The sequence below is a fragment of the Syngnathus scovelli genome, chromosome 1 (assembly GCF_024217435.2).
Source record: "Syngnathus scovelli strain Florida chromosome 1, RoL_Ssco_1.2, whole genome shotgun sequence".
NCBI lineage: Eukaryota > Metazoa > Chordata > Actinopteri > Syngnathiformes > Syngnathidae > Syngnathus > Syngnathus scovelli.
The window spans coordinates 13,344,441-13,371,784 of record NC_090847.1 but is presented as its reverse complement, the minus strand read 5'-3'; the positions used below and the strand labels follow the sequence as shown (position 1 = coordinate 13,371,784).

The window sequence follows — 27,344 nt, the reverse complement described above, 5'->3', positions numbered from 1 at the left end:
AGGTCAGAGGTCACTGGTGTGAATGCCTCACAGTCCCTTTTCTAGCTCATCCCAGCATTTTCCATACCAAAATCTTCCAATTCGTTTTTCCCACACAGGACAAAAACATAAAATGCTCCAGAATGTCATGAAAAGATGATGACTTATGGCTTACTTATTGAAAGTGTAAAAACCCGGTCGGTTATGTGTTACTTTTGTCAACATAGGCTACAGACCTGAACTCACAGAACACATTGTTCTAGAGCAGGACTGCGCAATGAGTAGATTTATTCCCACTCTTATATTCCACATCTGTGTATAAAACACACAGGGACATTAAATCAGGTGGAAACTCCATCCAGTCGGCATTTGCTTCCGAGCTATCAGTGGAAATGTACGCCCCAGTTCCAGTGTTGGGGGAGGGGGTTGACATGTTTATGGTCAATTAGGTGACCTCAGTCAAAAACATCTTATGGTGAGGTCGATGACAAAGTACATTACGAAACATTGTAAACATTTACGCTGTGTTTATGTGTGATGTGGTTAGTTGGATCCATTCAAATCCGCATTCATTTACTATGAGTAAAAGTGACACCCCAACCAAAACAGTCTCAGACATATTTCTCTACTGTCTCCATGATGATTATGACTCTGAGACTCTAACAAAACTTAAAGGGAGTCTAATATTCCTGGCCTCATGGTTGATCCTTCAATTTAATCGCATTCTTGTTTATATGAGAATTTAACATAGCAGGTATGCCATGTTGCAACCAATTAGTTGTATATTATCATTGCTAATGATTACTAATCTGTCATTTAACTGTGTTCTTTATTCATAGTTATTCATAGCTGCATTTATTGCACTTTTTGTTGAAAACCTTATACAATGCCTATGTTCAATTAAGATGAATCTGTTACATTTTTTGATAGTGACACTTTAGAGAAGAAGAAAAATCAGCAATAAATAATCAATTGAATTTAAGACACAGTGCCAGTATCCTTGTCTTGATAAGAATACAAAAGATGAGATAAATTTTGGCTGGCCATCAGAAAACTGATTTTTATTCCGGAGTTGGGATTAAAAAAAAAAATGCATGCTCCACATTATTTGTCTATTCTTAATGGCCTTTTTTGTTTCATCTGCTATTTAAAGTCAAAGTCCCAATGATCGTTGTCACACACACGTGGGTGTGGTGAAATTTGTCCTCTGCATTTAACCCATTCCCGTGTGATTTTGATCCATCCCCTGGGGGAGAGGGGAGCAGTGAGCAGCAGCGGTTCCGCGCTCGGGAATCATTTGGTGATGTAACCCCCCAATAATGCTGAGTACCAAGCAGTGAGGGAATGGGTCCTATTTTTATAGTCTTTGGTATGACCCGGCCGAGGTTTGAACCCACAACCTTCCAGTTTCAGGGCGGACACTCTACCACTAGGCCAACGAGTTGAGTTTATGTTTTGGTCTCACCTAATATGACACAATTTCAGATTAAGGATAGTTTTAATACCACCTAAAACAAGCTAACAGTGTGGAAATTACCAGACACATCACTTTTTTTTTTCACGTGTCATGTTAAATTTGTTGTGAGGTTCTTTTTCCAAACATTCTAAAATGGCCAGTATTGCATGTATTGAAATATACATATTTGTTTTCTGAATCTAGGAAGAATGGTCTGCCATCGTTGTTTTATGATAGTGAGCTTGGTATTTGGGTAACCGCTAGACATTATCATATTTTCCTTTCAGGTCACTTGCAGAAATAAAGAAGTGTTGAGGCAAAATTAGACAATAGGCCTATTGATATTTACTCGGTTCCACTTTCATCGATTCTCACCTCAAGGATTTAAAAAGAGACAGACACAGAATTTGAACATTTAATTTGGCTAAGGGTGAAATTTTACACTTCAAAAGACACATAAACGACAATCAGCACAACAAAGATGAAAATTAAATTCACCTGTTATGTACAACCGGAGCGACTCAACTCTTCTATGAACATACACAGAACCTATATTGACATAGAGCTTCGATAAAGGTTCACTATTTTGCAGTGATGTAGATTTTTTTTCTTAAATTCTCACTCCTTTACTAATAATCTTTATTTGAGGGAGCCACGTCATGAGACTAAGGGCCTTTAGTAATTATCTTTGTTTGAGGGAGACATGTCTCCCTCATGTCTCCCTCTGTGAACTCTGTATCCATGTATATTACAAAGCAACACACCCACAATCTTGCATGGCCAACATGCTATTGTTGTCCCTAATTTTTAAGCCGTTAGTGTTGTGAGGATAGGTTTATTAAATCCCTCCAAATATTTTTATTTTATTTTATTTATATCTTACAAATCCCACAAAATTATTGTGAGATACAGTAACAGACCGTCCAAGGTCACTATAGCAACTTTGAACTTTCTTTATAGTAGCTTACCGCTGGAGATTCCAAGCAAATAGCTAAAGACATAAACTACAATAAAATACATTTGAATGACAACATTGAATCTGTATTATTGGTCCACTCCAACCAGTTGATATTAAGCATTTTTTTGCACTAAACACTAAAGTAACCCCAAGAGTTTAATACAGTACAGATGTAATCACTCAAAATAGAGAACCAGATTTAAAATGTGATTCTCACAGTGAGCATCTCTACATACTTACAAAAGCAAAGAGTGTCTGCTCACTTATACCAGCACATCATTTCAGTTGTTTGAAAAAGCGCCCCCCCCCTTGTGCCCCCCTCCCCGCACTCAAATTGAATTGTGCAAAATTATAGGTAACGTTAATGGTGGAAAAAGTTTCAAGATGATAATTCATCAAGATCGTAATTTGGCAAGTGAGCTCAAATGGACAACATTTATGTGTGTTTGCACATGGAAGTTAGCGGTAGCTGAGACTTAAAACATCTATATTTACATAAGAAAAATACAATAAGAATTATGGCCCATAAAGAGTGATAAATATATATTTTTTCTGCATCTAGCTATGTGAAGTCCTTGGAGACAGCCTCTATGAAATTGGGTGCTGACATGAGGATGGTGAAGGTACAAATGATGGAGAAGAGCGAGAAGGCCACCAGGCACAGACGGTCCACCACTGCAGCTGCAAACTTCCACTCACTGCTAATGGCCTCAGCCTCATCCTGATTCCGGAAGCGCTGGGCTATGTAGGTCACCTCCTCCAAGATGCGCTGAATCTCTGGTGGCGGGATCCTGACTCCCATCCCCACACCCATTCCCAGAACACTTGGGGGCTCAGCTTCTTCACCAGGGGAGCAGTGAGCGCGACCCCCCAGTGCTACACCAGAGTCGCTGGACAGTGGGCAGTGTGGCGTCTCCACTGGATGGTAGCTGCCAAAGTAGAGGCTCATTGAACCGTTGGAGGTGCCTGAGGTGCATGGTGGGCAGGACGTTTGGGAGAGAGGAATGGAGAGACTTGGAACGGCGCCCATTTCGATAGAGTTGCTGCTGGAATGGTGCTGTGTAGTATGGCGGTGCTTGTAGCCACGACGCCTGCGCTCATCGCCAGGTTGCTTCATCCGCAGAAACCAAGCACACCAGTTCAACAGGACCACCCGAACCTAAACATGTACAGGGCACTCATGGAAAATTGTGTTTTTGAATTCATTCACTTTGTTTACGCAACAAGCAATTGCTCTCATCTCATCTTGAATGATCAAAGAATAGTAACAATAAAAGTACATTTTCACCAAGCAGGATCTAATTGCTTTGAGTAAATATCATGTGGCTCAATAAAACTTAAATCAATTTGCCAAACTATTATTGAGACAGATTTTTATGTGAACTATCAATAGAACACTTTGATGATGTCAGATTTATTTGGAAAACAAATCCTTGCTACCTTGCGTAACAAGCTGACCAAAAATAAGGCTTAATACAAGTCCACTTGAACATTAAACAAAAGATGATCTGAATTAATGGTCATCTATATAATCGCATTCTCTCTCTCTCACTTTCCCTTTGTCTCTTACGCCCATATTAATTAAGTCGTGAGTCTGCTCGAGGTTTCTTCTCATGATTGAGTACATGTTGGCTTATCTGAGTCCCCCTGCCCCTAATGCCTGGGATGGCAAATCCAAGACCAAAAAGTAAAATCCTTCCCACAGTTTGGCTTAAGCCATAGTAGGTTCTGGATTTCGCCAGGTAAACAAGATTCCGAAGCTCGTATGCCTGCAGCAGAAGCATCTGTGGCTAAAGCCAAACTATGGCAGGGTTTTAACTTTTGGACCTGGATGTTCCATATCTGCCTAATGAGGAGAGCTCACAGGGGAAAAAAAATCTATCACTTACCCACTTGGGCATCTTGCCTCCCTGAGGGTCATGGTGATGAAATTGCAGGACGATCACAGTCACCACCACCGACATTCCAACTATCATCATGGTGCTGGCAAAGTATTGAGCTGGAAGACACACAACAAACGTGAGCATACTTTCTGGGGATTCAAATCTCACGGTAAAAGACTTATCTTACATTTCAGGCAGTGCTGTTGAAAATAGTTAATAGCCACATTCAATCATTCTAATTGAGAGGGCAGTTAGACTTGTCCTTCAGCCATTTAAAGCAAATATTATGTTTGGTTGGGTAGCCATTTAGTTATTTAAACTGTATTGTTAACGTAATACCTCTCAGACAGTGTACTTACATTGGAGAAAACAATATTTATAGCAGTAATACAATTAAATCTGTAGGTTGTGCATGAGTGAGGCCTATACCACTAAATGTCCAACACACCTGGTTGCTTTAACGTTCGTGTTATAGACTAACATGGAATCAAACATTACCATTAAGTCCTGTCATTCCCGATGGAAGGCTTCCAACTTCTAAACCAAACATTCTGCTAACACTCTTGTATTGACTTTTATTTGATTGTGCAGGTCTTCCTAAAATTGAGGTTGACGAGTGCCCCTGAATTACTCAATCTGGGTAGGAATCACAGAGAGCACTTAGTTAGCTCAAGGTCTACTTTAATATGTCTGAGTGGGTATGGATCAATTCATTTGATGTACAACTGCATTGCACTGTATAGCATGTGCTGTAATTTGTTTAACATCAAATATGATTGTCTCCTCCCTCTTCTTTTACATTTTACATTTAGCCTTTATTGGATGTTCTTCCACCCTCTTGTTTTAAGTTTTTTGTCTTGGTGGTGCTGACAGTATATTCACTTGGGCCACACAATTTTACCAAAGAACTTCTCTGGAGAGCCGTGGGAATGATGTTTGGTCAGCCTCAGTGTCTGCCAATTGAACAATTCTTCTCCAGGTGACCATATCGAGAAGTCAGTCAGCATTAAATAACACATTTATCACAATGCATGTGTTAATACTGCTGGCAGAAACACTCCAAGGCTTGTGGTCAATAATGTCAGAGCGATGACTGACAATCAATAGTCACTTTGCTTTGATGGGCGGAGCCATATTGCAACAGCATGTATGTGCATATAAATACATAGCTCAACAACATGTATATGACACATAGAGTCACACATAAATAGAACCTACCGATGAGGGGAACTGAGTCAGAGGTTGCTGGCATGATCTCAGCTACCAGGAGCATGAAAACGGTTAGCGAAAGCAGCACGGTGATCCCTTGCAAAAAAAAAAAAAAAAAAAAATACAGAGACAAGGCATAAAGAACATACCATAAGAAAAATAATTTGTGTGAGGTAAACAACTGACGCATGAAATTATTCTTGAAATAACTTATGGTCATAGTCAGTTATCTTCTCAAAACCACAGTAATTTGTCAGGTGGAATGCTCAAGGAAGCTTAGCTCTCTAGAAATCTGTCAAATTCATGTTAACTGGTGACTGCTCATCCACATGTGGCAATCCATCAAAAACCGCGGATGGAAGTCCCCTCAGAAATTCAATTATTCCAAGCGGTTTTACATGCATGTATTTATGACTCGATACATGATTTATGAGAATGTTTGCATACACATATGAACACACAGTATTGCATGCTTTGTACTTAAATGTAGGTTGGAAATATTCAATGCTGTCAGCATTTCTTCTTAAATAAAAAAGGGCATTTTGACCCAACTTGTTCAGTTAAATTAAAAACCAAAATTTGTGTTGTCCCGCATATTATATTATTATTTTTACCCAACTATTTTTAGGTGAGGTCCTGATTGAGCATCCCCAAAAGAATTAGATGTTCAAGGATGGAACGAGGTTCCTTCACAAGAAACTGACAAGCTTTCATACTAACGCTGTCAGTGAGTAGGAACTCAACCTGTCATGGGTGGGGAACTCCGGTCCTTGAGGGCTGGTGTACTGCCTACCCCTGCACTACTCCATCAGTAACCCTGAATTATTTGAATTTTTTTTGAATCATCAACTTCAATTATTAAATCTAGGTTTGACTAGAAATATTTTCGAGACAACATCAATGTCACTGTCTCCTGACAAAATGTGGACAGAAATTCCAAAAGGCACAGTTCTAAATCTAGAGTCTTCCCAAAAACGACAAGGTTACATCTATGTACAAAGCCATGGCCAACTCCCAAATTCTTAATTGTTCACATCTGTGCATCATCTCACCTAGAGAGATCTTTTCTCCTGAATCAGCAGGCAGCAGGAAGACCAAAAGAGCCAAGCCAGAAATGAGCACGCAGGGAATGAGCAAATTGAGGCCGTAATAAAGCGTTCTGCGGCGCATGGTGACTGTGAAGGTCACATCAGGGTAGGGCTCCTTGCAACAGTCGTAGTATAGCTCATTGCGCTTGACTGGGACACCTGAGGGACACAAGGAGAACCAAGTGCAAAAATCATTAACACAATCATCCCATCTGTCCGTCTAAACAGCCATATGGGTGAAAGAAGGATGAATGGAGAGATGAGTCACACAATTAAAGAAATGTATCACATTGCATGCAACAGCTTTGGTTTTGTCGCTTATTAGCCATGGCACAAATAGTGAAACATGGGAATGAAGTGAAGCAAATTCTCATCATAGTAACCTATTAATCGCTAAGAGATGTTTCTATCTCCTCTCACATACTTCATGCCTGTCAAGCTCGCAAAATATAAAGCAACTTACCCACAAGATCCCACTCGCCATTGGGTATGTAGGTGGATGTGTCCACATCCAGCATCTGAAGATCCAGCAGCCAGCCATTGTGTGTCCAGGAGCCAAACTTCAAGTCACACTTCTGGACATCAAAGGGGAACCAGCGCACGTCAATGTAGCAAGTGCTCTTCAAGATGCCGGGTGGGATGTACTGGCAGTAACCCGAAGCATTCACTAGAACATTGGTGTGGAAAGTGGCATCGAAGCGGTCATCCGCACTGGGAGGAGAGTAACAAGTGAGAATTATCTGTACTATGGAGACTCCATGAATACATCAAAAGCTAAAATAGCTTAAAAGTGATGTGTTTGCAAGGTTTAAGTAAGAGGGTGAACGAGTTGGTAGCAGGTGTGGTAATGAGCGGCAGGAGCGGGCAATAACAGGACGGAAGGGGCAGTAGCAGAGAAAGAGAACTGTCCGAGGTTCTGATCAGTGCCAGGCTGAGAACCATTGACGGAAGGAAAATCACTGGTTGGATGGCAGGTGGCATGGGCACGTAACAAAATCTGCCTTGACTTGCCTTGCCTTTGAATGGCTCAATGCACAGCTAACAATTTTTTTCTCAGAACTATCAACACCGTTAAGGCTCAGACCCACTGTCCGTTGAACTGGACTGCCCATACACCTGTCTATGGACCCCGTTGAGGCTATTTTGTGTGTTTTGGAGTGTTCTCTGATATTGAGGGGTGCTGGTTGGCCCCTGTTACTTTTTTTCCTTTGTCTTTTTTCTTTGCTTTGCTTTGATGGCTTTTATATTTCGCACTTTCTGGCTTTCTTTGTGGCGCCGTTGTGTGGCAGCCTTATGAGAGCCTATTGAGTTGCGCTCATGCCATCTGTGTGTTTTTTGTATAACTGCTCTGTGGTATGACCCCCGGGATCAATAAATAATCAATCAATCAATCAATCAATCAATCAATCAATCAATCAATCAATCAATCACTCAATGTGAATTAAAAGCACACGCAATGCATCCACACTCTAATAACAAACTTGAGAGATAAATTGCTGGATCCGACTTGAGCTTCATTCACAAGCCCAGACAAAGGAAAGCATGAACTGCATCTCAGCGCAATACCTGGAAGGACCCCCTTTTATTTGATCCCGCCTCTAGTCAAAACGAGTCATATAATTGTGTTGTGATTTATTATTCTTCCATGGATGCCACTATCAGGTGGAGGTAGTAAAATGGGGCGACAGAGGCAAAACCACGTCATGAATTATTCAAGCTTTTATTATTGAAAGATTTATTTAAACCGAAAGTGTTCACATCCTTGTAATTCAGGGAACGTGGCGTGTTTAGGAGAGCGCGCATACTTGTGGTGCGGACAACTTTAAAGATGTATGTTGTCTTCAATCTAAAAATAGCAGTTATGAATTCATTTGGATCGTACACATGAAAATGGTGGGCTAATAAACCATCTGCTTTAACAATCAACTGTGCATTTGTTGTGAACATAGAGGAGACATTTTAAAGTCAGATATGCTCTTTTGTAAGGAAAAAGCCTTGCCTTCCTGCACAGTCAGACAGAACCCCGTAGGCCCTACTTTTGTGTCCAGTGCAAGAAGTTGGAGCGTTCTTTCTTTTGGGATTTTCATAGACATGCAGTTAGAAAAGAGTGTCTGTGTCATTGTGGGAGCGAACGGAGCCAACTCATTTCCCAGCCAATGGAAGTGATCCCTCTCATTCCCTTTAAAATCAGCATGCCCGAGGCATTGACACAACATTGAAACAATATTGCAATGAAACAATATTACAATGTTTGCCTACGTCCTTTAATTATGTACTCAGGCTGATATCAGAAATAGCTGTCTGCCCGAAAATAATGGGCATCATAAGATGTGCTGAAAGTAATCATAAAAAAAACATTGAAAAACTATTGAGGTTTTCAGTGAGAAGATTTTTAGTGCTGACATCAAAAAACAAAAGCATTTACAAATAATAATCAAATTAAACAAAAACTGCCGTACGGTTGGTTTTAATGTACGATTGGTAGTAATGTACAATTGGTAGTAATCAATTTGCACAGTGAACCGACCCGCTACACATTTTTGATTTGGCGCTTGCAAATTTACTTCTCTTATTTGCTTAAAAAAAGCCACTTATTGACTGTCAACTATTTGCTTTTTTGTGCACTGGCCAATATAACCTTATTTTTTATTTGATGCAATCTGGTGGCATCTTTGTGCCAAGGATGCTGAGGTGAAGTGAAAAGTTTGAGGTAGACATAAGTAGTGCTTTCCCGCCATCATGGCAATTACAAAGCTTTTGTCATTATTTTTGCCAAAGAATTTTGTGTGAGCTTGTTGATCTACTTCTACATACATACAAAAATATTGACCGTATCCCCTTTTGACAACTAGCACATCTATCTTACAGCAAAAACTCAACAATATGTAATTGAACTAAACACCTTGAATTGCTGTTAGGCGTGAAGGTGAGAGTAAATGCTGACTTATCTGGAGTTTACTTAGTGCCTGAATACCACGTTGTACCTTTGTTGATACCAAAGTTACTGTTGTTTACTTCACTTTAGTGCTTGGCGGCATTTTTTTTCCGAGGGGGGCAATTTTCATTGTTTTTGAAATGACTGAACTGAGATGAGTTTGCCCAAGTTCATGATTTCACAGTTGAGAAATACAATCGTTAGTCAGGAAATCCTGACATCTAGGCTCAGCGGTTAATGAGATGCCAAGAAACCCACAGGCAAATAGTAGGCTATAGTACAGTGATTCCCTACTTTTAAGTGTGACATATTTATAGTAAGAAGAGAGCATATACGGCAAATGAAGCGGGCTAAATAGATTATATCACATCATCATCTTCCTCAAGTCATCCACTGTAAGAAATGTGGAAACATACAGCATTGAATCATTTTGCTGAAATAATGTTGCATTACACAACTGTTGCAGCATGTTGTTTATTTTGTATTAATATGCCAACCGATGTAATTTCACATGAGCTTTCATGTGTTATCATATTGTTAATTATCCAGTCAGTCAATATACAAGTAATACGTGCATGGAAAAAAAACAACAATAACAATTGGCTGTACGTATTATTTTCGCATTTGTGGTACGTAGGCTAGACTAACATAGCGATAGCACCAAACTCTTTAAAATACGTATACTCACAATCTGCTAAAATTGTGTCAAGTTACCATAAATGACATTAAATTTCCACATTTACTGTACCTACCTAACTTGAGCTGTAATGTAATGTACCTACCTTTAAGTAATGGATTGATCGTCAGTCAAGTGAAACCACTGACTTTATCCTACAATAACAAAGGAGGTCATATACAGTAGTTTATGTACTAAATTCCCACAAGGGCCATTTTGTGTGGCAAAAGCAAGAAATGCAGATGAGGAATCAGTTTATGGCCAGTTAAATGCCATGTGGTAGGAGGGTTCAGTTATGTTGAGCAACATCATTGAGGGTAAACAGCAAAAGAAAAAAAAAGTGCAGAATGTTGAACAACTATGTAAAGCATACCCATCAGTTTGCATCCAAAACCATCACAGAGTCAGATAAAAATACACTGTTCATTTGTTTATATCCTGATTTGGTTGAGAGTGAGTAGCCGGCTCATTGATCGAAAAAAGTATCATCATAGTAATATAATGGCAGGAGTTGGACGACTCATCAGGAACAATTTCAGATCAGATGTATTTCATCCAATGATACCATCTGACCTCATAGCTCCAACAGGTCAAAGGGCATGTGAAGTCTCCATCCACTATTCAAAACAATGAGATTAGAGTAGTGCTGGATGCTCTCTGATGGGATAACAAGTACCGTAACAGTGTGTCTTATGCCTGTGGTGGTATTTGTGTAACAATTAACTGGCTGATTTTTTAGTACAGCTCTCTGGCTCATCACACGAACTTGACTGAATGACCATATCACCAGTTAGGATGTCAGTATTTGCATTCCAAATTACAGCTGAAACTGTACTTTTTCATTTCTCCTAAGGAGAAAAGCAAATCAAAGGCTAAAGCAAAACAAAAAAAATCTCTCCACAGTCATGATGGTTAATTGCCCCCAAAAAATTGTATTGTCCTTGACATAGATAAAAAATTCATTTGCAAATAAAATTGGCTCATTGAGCACACCTACTGTAAAATGATTACAACTATCTTAACTAAGGATAATAACTTTAAAAAAAATCATACATTTATAAGAGGAAGAGTCAAAAAGTTGATAAATTGCAGGAAAACAAAATGGGAGAAACTTGTGAATATAGTGACTGCTTGACAAAATCAAATTCTGTGGAAGGTATGATTTATAAACAACAGCTAGAAGTTCAGATGATAAAATAAAGAAGAAAATTGAATAGAGTGAATACCGGTAATAACAGAAAGATGAGTCATGAAAGAAAAATGCCAAATGCGAGGAGCAGTGGTGAAGAAAGATGGATGAATGAGAGAATGAGGCAGGAAAGGGAGGTTCCGGGTAAAGGGTTGAGATGGGGAAAGAGAGCAGCAGGATTAGGATGGGTAATCCGGCAGGTCTAAAAGCTGAGCTTTAAATATTTGGGTTAATACACCCAAACCTTTGTTCTGTCCTTGTGCTCCCTTTGACATATGTGTAATAGAACTGGTACTTAAATACACAGTAGCAACAGTTTTGTTTAACTAAAATGAAATGATCTCATCCCTAAAGTGCATGTGTGTTATTTAATCACCATTTCATGGTTAAAGCAACACTTGTCCAGATGTTTAATATACACCCCCAGACATTTGAGTTGGCAATCATTTATTTTCTCTGCTGCGTAAGTAGTTTTTCTCACATGATCTCACACTCTCATCTGAGACAATTGGATTTTTAAAATATCAACCCTTTGCTCTGCTTTTTCTCCAAAGAGAAAACAATTCTGCACATTATTTTTTATTACTACCCTTATCCAGAATGAGACCAATAATAATCATGCTCTTAATAAGAGATTATTTGGCAGCTATTTCTATTTCTATGTCAGGATTAAGAAGAGCAGATAGTAAAATAGTGTCGGATGAGAAGGATTAGACTGTAATTGAAAAAAAAGTATTATTAAAAACCCATTTTTATCATAGAGAAACCACAAAATACTCACATTCGCAATAATGTGGAGGAAAAAAACCTCCCTCCGGATTAGAAAACACTTGGTAATGATAATAATTTGCATCAGCTATTTGTTTTGCTTCAATCCCCTTGATTTAAAACAAGATAAAGCTGCAGTGTGTGAGAACAAGGAAGAGCAATTGAAGACAATTTCAACAAGACATTAAGATAATTACAAAGTCAGCCTATTAGTGCGGAAAAAAATCTATTTAGGATTAGAGGTCTTAATGAATGTCTCAGAGGGATTTGGACAAACATGTCCTTACATTAATCTTCAGTACTGTGGTTGTGTCTAAGCAAAGGTTCACGTCAGTTCCAGTCATCATTGCCCCCCCTCCAAAAAAGCCCATTTTATCACTTAGTTTTGTCAATATTTATCTTCTTCATGCTGCTGCTCACATTTCATTTTACATTTCTATGCAGGGGGTGGGTATCTACAATTATGCTTCTGCACGACTTATTCTCTCTATTTATTGCCATAGATTATAATGCTTTATAATCAGTGGCATTTGCAATATGATTATGTAATGTCCATGAAAAAAATCAGCAATGATGTACAGTTCAAATAAACCTGCATTTGCACATGAACAAGTGCATACATGATGCTAGTGCATGTAAATGAGCCTGCTGGAAGAAGGAAGAAACCTGACCTGTTGTAAAGAAGGATGTCAGGAGTCCAGATCTGGTCTGAAGGGAATCGAAGGTTCTGGACACCAGGGTAGTTTTCTGGGTTCCAGCTCAGGTAGATATCAGTCCAGTACTGAGAAACAGAGAGATATTCTACTTCTATATGACATTTATTTGCACGGTTGTCGTAATGCTTACATAGGCGAATGAGAAGGGTCATATCTTTCTAGGGGTGTGTTTCCATGATCTTTCATTCTGGGAAAGATGCTGATGGTGCACAATCTTGTGAGGGCCAGTAAAAATTCAAAATACAATTTTCATGCACGTATGCTTTTCTTTCAGAGGTGATTTTATGCTTGGCAGCTTTAATTTTATAGCCTGAAACTGTAACTTTTGGTATTGCAGACGGCGTATATTAGGGTTGAGCACGAAGGCTCATTTGTATTGGAAACAAGTGTTCACCATAGACAGCCAAGACCCTTGCAAATGTATGATGCGACACCATACGGACACAAATTGAAGTATCAGTGATGTTATTCTGGATGAATGGACATAATAAATCCCACAGACATTTTGTAGAAAATCTTTGTAATGACTCACCAGCTGCAGCCAGGCGTTGGTCATCAACACTTGGTTCTTTTCATCCTGACACCAGAGAGATAGCATCAAGAAAACAGTTTTTTTTGCACAAATGCGATGCAACATCTTGAGAAATGTAATTCTTTCAAATTGTGTTTATTGTGCATTTATTTATTTATTTATTTATTTATTTATTTATTTATTTATTTATTTATGCAGTTTGCTTAACTTGTAAATTTCAATTGAATGCATTATTGCTAACATCCTTTTCATTTGGCTCAGTTATCCACAGAGAAATACAACTGAATAACAACTCAATATTATAGTACCAAATGAGTTTACAGTTTTAATTGTCTTGCTTTATAGATGCTTTTAGATTACACCAGTGGGACAAAACCTTTGGATTTTTACTACATTCTAAGTGAGACTGTTTTCATTTGTAAATATATTAATTATACATTTGTGAACACTTTAAAGTCTTCAGTTAGTCTACAATGTATATTTTTAGGACGGTGGAAGGAAGCGGTCGGAATTAAAAAAATAGAACAAACATGGGAGAATATGTAAACTATGCTAAGGAGAGCTTGAGCCGAGATAACTACTATATTACCATGCTGCCCAAGAAGCAATGCAGTTTTGTATATTTTATGTACTGCAGGGAGTGTAATTGTCAATGTTCCGAACACTGCATGAAGACATTTTCATGTTGCAACATTGAGAATCTGATCTGCATGCACTGTAAGGAAAACACAAAAGTTCACCATGGATTTGAAAACGGAATTTCAGGAAATGAACTATTTTTTTATTTTTAAATGTTTTCGTGTTGCATCGGCTAATCCACCCACATATATATTTTGACCTTTTCCTTTCAGGTTGAAATGTGGCACACATAGCACACTCTCCATCATGTCAGACAGCAGATGATGCAGATGTTGGTGCATTGCTTAATGTCAGTCTCTTCAGAGATTTATAACTTGTCTGCTAAAGCATCTGCAATACGTCTTGGAAGTCAGCTTCTTAGGATGTGGATACTGCGACTTCAAATAATGATGTCATTTATATCATCCTTCATGAGATGAGCACACAGACCTTTGAAGCCCTAAATTACTGCCCCTCAGACATCTTTCTCATCCAATTAAGCAATCTTGAAGACCCTCCACCATCTTGGTTCTCTGGGTCTTGCTTAGCCTGCCACTGTTTCATGCATTTTGGTCTAATTTTCCACCTCTCTTGTACTCATTGACTCGTTTCAGTCTAATAGCACATGGGTGACGCGAACTACCTCTGCTCATTGGTCGAACAAATGTGACATTTCTGTGTGACTAGAATTTTTGAAGATACAGTTTATGGATGGAAACCACAAAAATAAACATGTTCATCCAACTATGCTGTTGCTATGCTTTAGTTCTGAACATTGCAGCATTGTCTTGCTGCCCTACTAAATCTTGTCTCAAAGCCACAGTTATTTCTCTATCTCCTTATTCTTGGCCATTGTTATTGTTTCTTAGTGTGTCATGAACTGAATAATGTCTGGCTTTCACAATTCTTCTAGCAACTTTTTTGTATTAAAAGCCGAACACTCCAAGCAAAGGCAAATAGAGCACACTCATGCACATCTGCGGTAGAAAAACGGTTTAGCTGTCAATTTGGCTTTTTTTGAGGAACAAATGCAAAAAAAAACCAATCGTCTATCCACTTTGTTGAAGATAATGGCGAACCACATAACCAATGTAATTTCCTTAGAGTGAAAGAAAAGAGGCCCTGCAGGGGGAAAAACACCATATAAGCACAAGAACTGCAGTTTATGTCCATTTTGACAAAGAAGAAGAAACAGAACCACTTATCTTCTTCTGTAAGAAGACCTGAATTGCAAATCAAAATTTTACCTCGCACAGTATTTCAATGCACTGTTGGTCAAGGTCACTGTTGTGGCTACCCAGGATTTTTTCTGGGCTGTCCCATTTAGACGAGCAACTACTTTTAAGAACTTTGAATTAGAGCAAAAAAAATTAATGGAGGTTAAGAGATTATTGCTATATGAACATATTTGTGTGTATGGGGTGGGGGATTTCTTTTCCTGAGTCAAACTGCTCATATAACATGAGTTCATGATTATGTACATCGCTGGCGTCGGGCGGAATTCTTGTATCTCCAGAATAAACACTTTTCTGAAGACCCCAAAAATGGCAGTTTTACCCAACTGTTAACACTGCATCGGGTACAAGTCAAGCCATTTTCAACTATTTAGATTGGCCAATAATTTTTCAAAGTAACACACACATCTGAACTGACCAAAAGTGTAGATTTTTGAAAATATACCTATGAAGTTCACCAAAATGTGACATATGATGTTTTGGCCGGACACCAGCGACATTCAAGGAGTATATGGTGTTGATGCTTTATGATCCACTCCATTTCAATTTTTTTTCCACATCATACAAGAGAGCAAAGCTTGATATTCACACAATGCAATATTGCATTTGACTTGATTGTTACAGACTTTCACTGTAAATGAGTAATTTAGGGGGAATTTATGAAGAGAAATTTACCATTCAATGCCACATCTTTCATGGCATATACCTGGCAAATAGGTTCTAACATGTACTGTTCATGCTCCTCACCACATCTATTATCTGCAGAAGAGTGAAGCCCAGCTCCACCAGGATGGCAGCTGAGTCATTGACCACTGGTCTTTCCAATCGGTTGTAGTTAGCAAGCAACTCCTTGTAAAGTCTCCTCTGGTACTCTCCTTGCAGAGATCCTGGGGACCAACAGGAGTGAAGTTACACAAAGTAGCTAATTTCCGTAATACAGCAAAGCTTTTTTTTATTTGTTTATTTTCATTTTAACAGCGCCACTTAGACAGCTGCACAAAACAGTTCAGCTCGGCTTTCCATGGAGGAATTCCTCCATTCGGCAACCATCCCAATTGCAATTATAGTCAGCTGGATGGCAGAAAGAGCAAGTCAATCCTAGCTTTGTGAGGAGTAAAAGGAGCTTGCATGTCTTCAGCCTGGCAGGGTGCTGATCGGGTCATTAATGCCCAAATGGGAAGCGTTATGGCAAGTTAGTGTTTGAGGTCAGACAAAATAGAGCAAGCTATCAGAGTCTAGTCAGCACATAATATAAATCGGCATTTAGGAAAATATTTTAAATTACATATCAAGGTAAAATATTGATTGCATGGGATTTTTTGGTGTGGCACAAATTATTAAAAATGATATTTAAACTATTAAATTGATGCAGAAAGATTTAAGAAATAATCAGTGCAAGTAAAGCCATACATTTGCGTATTTTTGCACAATGTATTCAGAGACCAAATAATGAGCATGTGTTTTGTCACGGTGTGAACTGAAGTTCAAAGAAACATAAAAAAAATAATAATAGTAAAGCAGTCATTCGTAAGGGGTATTAGTGATCCTGCTGCTCCCTGACTCATGAAATTGTGCTGGTGAGGAAGAAAATGTCTTCAATGCCTGAACAAGTCATGTGTGGCTCACGCCAGGCACAAAGAAAAGCACCCCATTTTATTCATTTTTAATAAATATCCCAGTAATGAATTTTCATTTTATTTTGAATTTGATGCCTAAAACATGTTAAAAAAATATGTAACAGGAGCCACAAATGACGGGGACAATTGAGGAATGCTTAAAAATAGGTGAACAGGTTGATTGGAAACAGGTGAGTGTCATGATTGGGTATAAAAGGAACATCCCTGAGAAGGTTCACAGATGCACCAACTTCTCCAACTACCTCGTCTTCATTGGCAAACTTCACGTCATTTGCAAGTGGAGATATTCTAGTTCCTTGAAAATGTACTTTGTGCACACTAATCTGTTGCATCTTCATGCCATGTCGGTCTCAGTCTGCACCGATTTTAAAGGGAACTAGTTGAGTTGCTGCATTGGAAGGCAAACAGATCAGCTGCGTTCCTTCCCACATTGCACAACAGCACAAGCACCTTTTTGCCTAGCATTCTAGGAGAAAAAATAAATTTCCACTGATTCAAAAAGTTTGACCGCACTAGATTTGCGCTGGGCATGAATATAGGGCACTAAATGTCCATGACCTCCGATCCCTCAGGCGGTGCTGTATCAAAAAACCTGTAACACTGAATAAAGGATTTTGCCACATGGGGTCAGGAACATTGAAAAAAGAAAAATCCAATGTGATGTAAATGACCCAGAATTGGACCTAGAAGCAGACAGGGCACAAAAGTGGCAAAGTAGAATGATTTATGTACACACTCCAAATCTGCCAACAGGTAGTGAAAGGCACAAAGTAACAACAAACAACTAGACGCATTACTGGTAGAGCGCATGACGAGTGGTATGGGAGTAGACTTGTTCTGGCAATGTGTGACTGAGCAACCAGAGTAAATATGAAAGACAAAAGGCCAGGCCCAACCTATCAAAAAATAAATGACCCAAAGTTAACACAGTTTGTCACTTAATGCAAGTTAATACTCGACCACTCTAAGCAAAGGTTATATGTATATGAACCTTCTCAGATGGACAAAGTGGAGAAGTAGGCTGTACCGTTGTTCAGCAAGTCCACATCTCTAATTGCTTTTGAAATCAAAGATGTCATAACCTCCAGGTCAAAGACGAAAAAGGACTATCCCGAATGTTTTCAAATTCAAAAGCCTCTTTGCATCTGTATGGGGGATATGTTTGTGCCCATGACATGTGTACTTTGCACCATTTATGCTGAATGCTACATAAAGGTTTTTGGAACAATGTATGCTGAGATCCAAGCAGTGTGGCTTCGTAGTAAAAGGGTGCGGGTACTACGTTAACTGGCCTGTCTGCAGTCCAGACCTAAAATGTGAAATGAAATGAAAATGTGTGGTGCATTATGAATTGTAAAAGATTACCTTAGAGACCAAGGACTGTTGAGGAACTCATGTACATTCAGAGAGAACAGCAAAGAATTCCACCTTTAGATCTTCAACAATTAGTGTCCTCTGTTCTCAAGTCTTTAAAATGAAAAGTGATAAATTAACCCTTGTCCCAGCTTATTTGAAACATATTGCAGACATCTCATTTCAAAACTAATGAATATTTGCCAATATATTAATAGTGGTATAGTTACATTTGTCATTACGACATTAAATAATATATCTTTGTCACGCATTCAGTGAAATCCAGGCTGAAAAGGATTTTCAAATCATTGTATTGTTTTAATTTAAGTTTTACACAAGTTCACAATCTTGATGGAATTGGGATTTTTTTTCTGTCAATCAGCAAAAAAGCTTCACTCATCCAGAATGCATGATAGCGATGGGCTGTGTGGAATATTGAATTATATAATATCTAAAAATACCAATTCTGTGAGAAACATAGACTCGCTGGCAGCCACAATTTAAAGCAACCCAGCAAAGCTACACAACGTTTCATTAGAAATTAACATCTGAGGTTGTACAACGTAAATGTTCTAAAAAATATTTCAAGTCACTCAAAGCTCCAAATGATCTTTCATCTCTTTCAGATCTTTCAGGTAAAAAATCATTTTAAATCTACGCAAAACATCCTCTCAAAATTAGCACTGGTCGGGCAAGATGTGTACCACTGCCATTTTAGATCAGCTTCCCTAAATTATATACTCAAAACATCTCTTGCTTAGTTTAAACAAAATGAGTATTCATTTAAACAAATAGCCATCTTGTCACATTTGAAAGGAAACAACAAAGTCTAAGTTAGAGATGCATCAATTCGATTTTAATGGCAATGACACTGCACTCATTCATACGTAGAGTATGGGCTGAATATTTAGAACATAGAATCCTAAAGCGGTCTTTAATGCTCCATACAGGTTGAGGAGTGTGTACTGGAATTGGATCAGAACACTGCGTGTAAAATTAGTTCTGACTTAATAAGCAGCGCTAGAGCACCTCTGGGCATTAAAGCAAGCCCAAGGGTATCAGCACCACAGCAGGGGCTGTGAGGCAGAGGCGCTTTTAGCTTTGCAGCACCGTACAAAAATGCACATTTCTCATGTTCCTTCAGTACAATGGTTTCACTGACCTTGTTTCCTTGACATCAAAAACAATATTTGACTTTATGATGCAACCGATGACAAAGGTGATATGGAACTTGTGAGAATTTTAGGAATACCTCGCCGAAACATCAGTTCTATATACAGATCTATTACCCAAACGTTCAGCCTAATCAACAGTTGTTTTTATTTTTTTAGAAAGGTGCAAAAATTTACAGTGGCCTACAGTGTACTATAATATAATTTTTTAATTCCTTCTGTTTTGCTAAACATCTACGGGGACGGCATGGCTCAATGTTTGGTTGGTCATCTCCCAATCCAGAGGTTGAGGGTTCTACCACAAAGTGTCCTTAAGCAAGAAACTGAACACTCAGTCTTTCCTGATGCCCTTAGGCACTATCAGTAGGTACTGTAAATGCAAAGTTAATGTAAAGTGGTTCGAGTGCCTTACTATACAAGTCAAAGACTGATTATTGTTCTGTATTTTAACATTCGTCATTATGGTGGCATTCAGATTTTTTGCTACTTGGTGTAAAAAGTTTGAGACGCTCTCGGCTGAATGATATGATTCCACATTTATTCAAAAAGAGTCTATATACACGACCCTACGAGTAAATAGAATCATTAAATACATTCAAATACAGTCTTTAAGTGCACTATAACTTTAAATGGCATTTTATTGTGCTGCCCTGTTGTTTAAATGCAGCAGGTAATAGTGTTCATCGTTGGAATCATAAGAGTTTTAAATGTCACATGAAAAATTTAAAAAGGAAAAGTCAGAAGCTTGTTCTTATCTTTCCTAATCTCTACATCTGTTTTTGTCCCAACCCGATGCTTTATACATCACCAGTGTTGCTCATGAAGCTCTAATTTATGCAACCTCATTTTTAGTATATTTTGTTTGAGCATCCTCTCGTTTGATCTCATTCTCTCCTCTCACAGTCTTTCTGGCTGCCCTGAATCCACTTGCTTTTTTTGTGCGTAATAAATTAACACATTCCGAAGCCAATTGGGTTTTGGATTGAAATGAACGACGAGCCAAGAAAAATATGATTGGCACCATTTCCAATTAGTTCGCATCACCTAAAAATGAATGCAAGGAATTTAGTAGGATCTCTTTTTATGCAGTGTGTGTTTCTCCAGCATGTTTGTTTGGGGGTAATCAGGCCATAATTCTCTACTGCTGTCAAACAGCTCGGTGATAACGTCTGACTTTCAGACATGCTCATCGGAGCTGGTCTACCCAAAAACAGACCGTCACAGGGACACATTCTCCCTTTCACAGGCTCACACACACTCATATCTCATGAACACACACTCACAGACAGACACACAGGAATGTCTGATGTTTTTGTGTCTGCGCTTAGTGGCGCTAAACCCTCTCAGGCTTTAGCGTCTCACACACATTTATTTGCTGACTGTAAATTAGTGTATGTAAATTCCAAGCGTATTTTACAATAATTTAATGCAATATTGTGTTGAAAAAATATACTTGGAAATATGTTTTAAAAGTAACATTACTGGTCCAACACTGTTCTTGAAGTGCAGTATCTTTTTAGTAAAGAATAAGGGTCAAATTGAAATCTTGGCCTCTCTACCACTTACTTAGTCATGACCACACGTCTATTTAGTCCATTCAGGCTTTGCTACATCTAAATTTGCCTATATCTGCATAAGTAAACCAAAGCTTGGAATTCATAACGGTCACATGAATCATGATGAATAAACACAGTGGTAAACAATCGGCACAAAAAAGACAAAAAGTCATCCAATTACGTTAAATCAACTTTGATTAAAGACACTGACGCTTGGTTGCATACGAGACATACAAATACTAAACGGATTTGATCGGATCAACACAAAACATGATGCCGCATTTGGAAAACATAAAAGAGCATCGATCCTTTAGTGTTTTGGGCCAGCTTTCAAGACCTGCAGGGGGGACGGGTTCTGCACAAAGAAAGCGCTGTCAGCCCACCCCTCCTTCGGGGGCTGCTGGTGAGTCAACCAAATGACAACTCTGCACATCTCTAGCTACTTTGGTGCAAATATGTGTTGGCTTGTGTGCAAGTGTGTATAAAAAGTAACACAAATATTTCAATCCTGTGTGAAAAGGGGCTGAAAAATAAATTCCCAAAGCAGCCTTTGTTGTTTAATTCAAAATGGTGACGCTTTTGTTTGAAAAAGAAAAGAAACTGCACTTGAATACCTCGACCAAATAATGTAGAATACACTCACTGAGCCCTTTATTAAGAACACTGATGCAAAAATAAGGTCAAGATCGGAGGAGTTCTGCAATGAAGCTCTGCAGGTGTTCAGGATCTGCCATTTAAAACTCAGGTCATCTTGTTTGTTATCTAAGAGGAGAGGCGATAGTTGGGCACAAGTTGAATGAAAAACCATTTCAAAAGAAAACAGAGTTGAAGTGAGGTGAACATTTTTTGGCAGGTTGGAGGACCTGAAAACAGCATCCTATGAAGCTGCCGCCAAATTAAAACCTTCCAGAATTGAAGTTGCCTACATTTAAATTTACAACTGCACCTGTGTATACAACAATTTCAAAGGTAATGATTAAATGTGTCCTAGTTACAAAAAACAATCATTTAAGAGAACTTTGTGCATTCAAACGTGAAAAGAGCAAAATGTGACAAGCAGAACATATGGACAAGTGTCCTAATAGCGCTCTCCAGATAGATTGAATCATACAGGGGAGTTTTATAATCTATGGTAAGGGATCACAGCCCTAAAACCACTCGATGTTTAATCCTAATCCGGAAGCAAAGACCTCCAATGTGTCTTCAACTTTCATGCTATAACGTGCTCTGTTAAAACCGATGCTAGTGCCAACCCAACATGATACTGTAGGTGTCCAGCTTTGTCCAGCAGTATTTCAGATCATTTATAAGGTGATTTAGTGACTCAATAAAAGCAGTGGAGCATTAACTTCACGAGTGAAATGTTTCACATTTCAGACTCTGGATGATGAAGGTCACAAGAGGTTTCCATTGCTTTGAATTTCAAGAACAAGATAATGTATCAATTTAAGTGTCATCTTTGACTGAAGAGTGTCACATAAACCACCGCATGCCATGGGTATCAAACTGAACAAAGCATTAAATATGCTAAACTATATGTAGGCCAATATTAAATCGCAAAGAGGCTCAGGAAGAGTCACTTATTGCTGACTTGGGGAACATATTAGTCTGCAGTACAGAATAAAAAACAGTAAAAGAGACACCAAGAGAGAGAAGAGAGGTTGAATGGAAATGATGCAGATAATATTACAGCATCTGGGCCAGGCAGATTTGGGTTTACGAGCGTCTGAACCTTCATGAGGGTCAAGAATAAAAGATCAATCCAAAAAGTTGTTGGATGTGAGTAAGCCCGATACACAGCACAGGGCCGGTGGTCGTTTGAATCATATTCCCAAACTGAATATGAATGTTGTTTTGATGAGTCTGACTTTGAAAGTTACTTCAACTTCCATGTACAACTTGTGTTCAAAGAGTAGCAAAACCTCAGCGGTGAATAGGGATAAGAATTGAGAAACCTCTCTCTGGGGGTTGCTTTGCTTGCCTGATGATTCCGCTTGTCAATTGAGTGATGGTGTCATAAGAAAGAAGAGGATTCTGCTTTGGAACTTTTCCAACATGGGGTCAAGGCAGAAGCACTCCAAAGCTTGCCTATATTTCATGTATAAAAGATAACACTTGGGCTATTTGGATCACTTGCAAAACATTAGTTTCATCAAATGAGTGGGGATATAATTGTATGATTATAATGTACAATGTACAGAAAGGATGAGTTTATATTGTTTGATTCATGAGTACGTGTGGGTCACTTTTCTATTCCATCATCCTTGTTCCTGTCTCCACGAATGACCAATCAATTTTGGCTCAAATCAACTGCAACGCTACTGTAACAGTTTGATTTAGCGTGCATTGATTGCTCATGCCTAGAGAGCTGGCGCTGTAATGACATGCTAAAGAGGCAACCAGTTATCAGACAAGAGTGAATAGTCCACCATGCTTCCAGCATTCTGTCTGACTTTCTGTTTTAACTGTCAGCTTAATGGAACTCCAACCGCTTTCAGTCCAATAATCGTCTTTCCTAAGGTAATGACGTGTCAACTACGTGTCGTATCAGCCATGTACAAATACCTCCAAGATTTACAAAAACAGTGGTTGATTATTGAGGTTTTTGCTGTAGAAGCTTCTGCACCTGATATTGCTTTTAAAGCTCTATTTACTATTTACCACCTTTAGCATCAAGTGGAGATGGAGAAGAGCATTGAATATGTTCTTAAAGCTGCCTCGCCTAAAAATCTTTTATCTAAAGATAAATTCATTAGTTAATGCTTTTTGGATGGATGGATGGATGGATGGATGGATGGATGGATGGATGGATGGATGGATGGATGGATGGATGGATGGATGGATGGATGGATGGATGGATGGATGGATGGATGGATGGATGGATGGATGGATGTGCAAGTGGGAAGTAGGCTATTGTATCATCGGTAGCAATAGTTGCACCGATTAATTATTATGCACCCTGTATGTAGAGTGTATGAAAGTTATATTTATGCCCAAACTGTAGACTGTAGATAAATTGTAGACTATACAACATATTATGTTAATATCCATATTGTCGATTGTACATATCTAGGTACATGTAAAATAGAATAGTTAGTCAAATATTTTCTTAAACATTTGAATTTAAAAGTATCTTGCACTTCAAGTGCAGGGATCATTATTGCTCAACTTTCAAAACTTGAAAAATACTCCTGGATTTCATGAATAACCATCACAGGTGTCGAATTGCCTTCATCTTCAATCCCCCCAACACACACACTTGTTCCAACCTGTGCCCATACTGAACAGACCTTGAGCGTGCACTGTAAATAATTTGTTTGTGACATACATACCTTTGAAGAGGAGAGCTGTCCACATGTAAAATCCAACCGAACACGCGGCCCAAAACTTACAGCACCGCATCCTGGCAGGTTGGCACCGGCCCTGGCTACGGGCTCTCTGATGCTCTTTGTCGTTTGGAGGGTGGCGGGAACAAGATACAGGAGAGAGGCGGGGTAAAGGGAGAAGAGGCGAAGAGTGAGCAAGAGAGGAAGGGAGGGGGCACTGTGCTCGCTATTGACAATCTAGAACAAGTGACGATTAGCGCATTCATGAGACTTCACGATATTGCACAATGGAGCGCGCTTGTGGTGGTCAAGGTGCGATTTAAACTTATTTTGCCAGAAAATGTACATTAGGATTCATCCTAATAACATGATACAGCTTTTAATCGTGTAGGTCAGAAATAAAGAAATTTTAAAAAACCTGGATAAACTGAAATAATTATGATGTTTGTCACAAATTAGCCAACCTGCAAATTTACTTGGTGAGAAATCTGGTCATTTTTCAAGAGCAGATATATAAACAAGCAAATATAGGTATATGGCTCCACAACTGTGCACACCTCATAAATGGAATGTGGGTGTATTCACAATAAACCAATAACCTTTAAACTCATGTTATATGAAATTCAGCAAACAATAGAGATGTGAAGAAATGGGGGTTTGGATGCCCCGACACGTGCTCCTTTTCCCTTTCAACTTTTTTAAATGTATTATTTTATTTTTGTTTACCATGTGCTTGTTTTTGAAAGTATTTGGCCTTGTGACTGCAGGTCATATGACCTCTGCACATTTTTTCCACGTATTCCCCCCGTTCTTCATATAGCAAATCTTTATCAGCATTTCAAAGAATGTTTGAGCCTTATAAAAAATAAATAAATGAATTATCCCCAGTGAATTTGAGTGGGTGTCAATTTATGAGGATTTTTGCTATTCGTAGGCCGGCCCGGTCCCTCCATGTTGCGAAATAAAATATCCAATCTGGCCTGGCACCTAGGGAGTCCAAGCATATTTCAGGACAGTGCCCCCAAAAGCACCCCCGTCCCACTCTTGCTACTCCACCCTTGCTAATACTGTACTATGAAAATGTTGGTAGTTTTATATAATTGGCCTGTGTTACATTCTGCAGGTGTACTCATTGATATCAGTTAATTGTCACATAATATTTACTCATGTTCACACTTCCAACATTTCGACCAAATATTGGTTGTTTTTATCATTATTGTAGGCCAGTGTGGCTCAGAAGCAGATGAGCTCTGGAGACAATTCCCAGAAGAAATAGAATCCAAGAAGCAATGAGGTGGGAAAACTCTTTGAATGTTCTTATCGACTCACTCTCTTTCACGCGGTTTTACTGTAGTTCATTCAAAAAGCAGTGCTGCCATTGCATTCATGTCTCAAGGCACTCTTTTGGAAGACTATCGTGTATTTAGATTTTATTTGCTATAGAATTTAATCCATGTGTGCTCGGACAGCCATAGAGGACACAGAGCTCAATGCTGGACTAAAAGATAATGTTTTACATTTTCCAAGACCAAATATAGTATATCACGTGATATTAGTCCATTTTAAGGGGTTCTCCTGAAGGTAAAATTGATGTACATGTACATTGAAATGTAAAACAAAAAACAAAAACAAATGCTTAAGTGACAGGTGATTAATGTGACGGATGTATGACATCATTATTTGAATATCTGTAATTGGCGGAAATCGAAAGTCAATAGTGTGCAATAGCTGCATGTTGTACACTAGAGCTGGAGAGTAAGTAGTGAGCTGATGATCTGATTTGCTGTTTAGAAGGAAGCAGACTCGAAAAACTGGGTCAAACTTACATAGTGACAAACTAACGGGTCTTGGTGCTTGATCTAATCTAAATTGTGCTGTTGAAAAACTGCCAGAATGGTTTACTCCATGAAAGAGTTTGATTCCCAACTTCCATTGTCATCGCACATTCCAATGCACAGAATTCACACTATAATTTTTTAATGGACATACATTTTATTCACGAATTGAATACAATGCACGGCTCGGTGGCGCACTGGGTAGCACGTCCGCCTCACAGTTAGGAGGGTGCGGGTTCGATTCCACCTCCGGCCCTCCCTGTGTGGAGTTTGCATGTTCTCCCCGGGCCCGCGTGGGTTTTCTCCGGGCACTCCGGTTTCCTCCCACATTCCAAAAACATGCTTGGTAGGCCGATTGAAGACTCCAAATTGTCCCTAGGTGTGAGTGTGAGTGCGATTGGTTGTCTGTCTCTGTGTGCCCTGCGATTGGCTGGCAACCAGTTCAGGGTGTCCCCCGCCTACTGCCCGATGACGGCTGGGATAGGCTCCAGCACGCCCGCGACCCCCCGTGGGGACTAAGCGGTTCAGAAAATGGATGGATGGATGAATACAATGCAATGGTAGTTGCATCTTAGTGAGTAACAGGATTTGTATTTAAGAGAGTATTATGCTCCATATAAATTTGTCCTTCTCAAGTGTGAAAACAGTTTGCTTGCACTAAATATATTCACCCCCCCATCTTGTGCCCTGAGGGTTGCACACACACAAAACTGCATTACGGAATAAAATATCTCCCAAAAGCTCCCCAGTTTGAGCTCCAACAGTTGAGCCAGCAAGACAATTAACAGCACCAATAAAGTCTTTAAAAATTCAAACATGCATGTCGATAGACAACAGAAAGATCATTGGTTCATCATGTTAATGTCAACCTGCATAATGGTGTGTTACTTTTACTATAGAACAATAGTCTTCCTGTGGGTGTGTGCCAGGAGAGAGACAGTAAAGAGGTAAGTGTAGAAAATACTGCAAAGAGCGGAGGGAGATGTTAATTCTCTTATCTTTAATACATGAGCAGTGTTCCACTAATGGACTTAAATGTTGTGGCGTTGCTTTTTCACTCTTTTATCTTGGCTCTGCATCTCCTTGTGTGTGTGCAATTTTCTTTTATAGTTCTCTCTTTTGTTGGCTTCTTTTCTCATCTGCGGTCACAGCAAAGACCGTGGTGGAGAATTGGAATGTTTGGACACAAATGGAATTCTGTCACAAAAATTTGCATTTTTTTT

At 39.0% G+C, this 27,344-nt stretch overlaps 1 protein-coding gene across 2 annotated transcripts; it reads right to left on the bottom strand.

Moving 5' to 3' along the window:
• Positions 1-1,836: 1,836 nt before the first annotated feature.
• On the bottom strand, positions 1,837-24,422 carry LOC125979703 (neuronal acetylcholine receptor subunit alpha-7). 2 transcript variants are annotated; one of them, XM_049738209.1, is made up of 9 exons: positions 24,293-24,422; positions 15,990-16,129; positions 13,390-13,434; positions 12,813-12,922; positions 7,037-7,284; positions 6,538-6,732; positions 5,495-5,581; positions 4,283-4,392; positions 1,837-3,552 (listed from the first exon to the last, which is right to left on the bottom strand). In XM_049738209.1, exons 1-9 carry the CDS (start codon positions 24,360-24,362, stop codon positions 2,956-2,958), a joined length of 1,602 nt encoding a protein of 533 aa, XP_049594166.1. In that variant the 5' UTR covers positions 24,363-24,422; the 3' UTR covers positions 1,837-2,955. The 2 variants fall into 2 exon arrangements, with proteins under 2 accessions (XP_049594166.1, XP_049594174.1); XM_049738217.2 differs by lacking the exon at positions 15,990-16,129.
• Between the last annotated feature and the right edge of the window lie 2,922 nt (positions 24,423-27,344).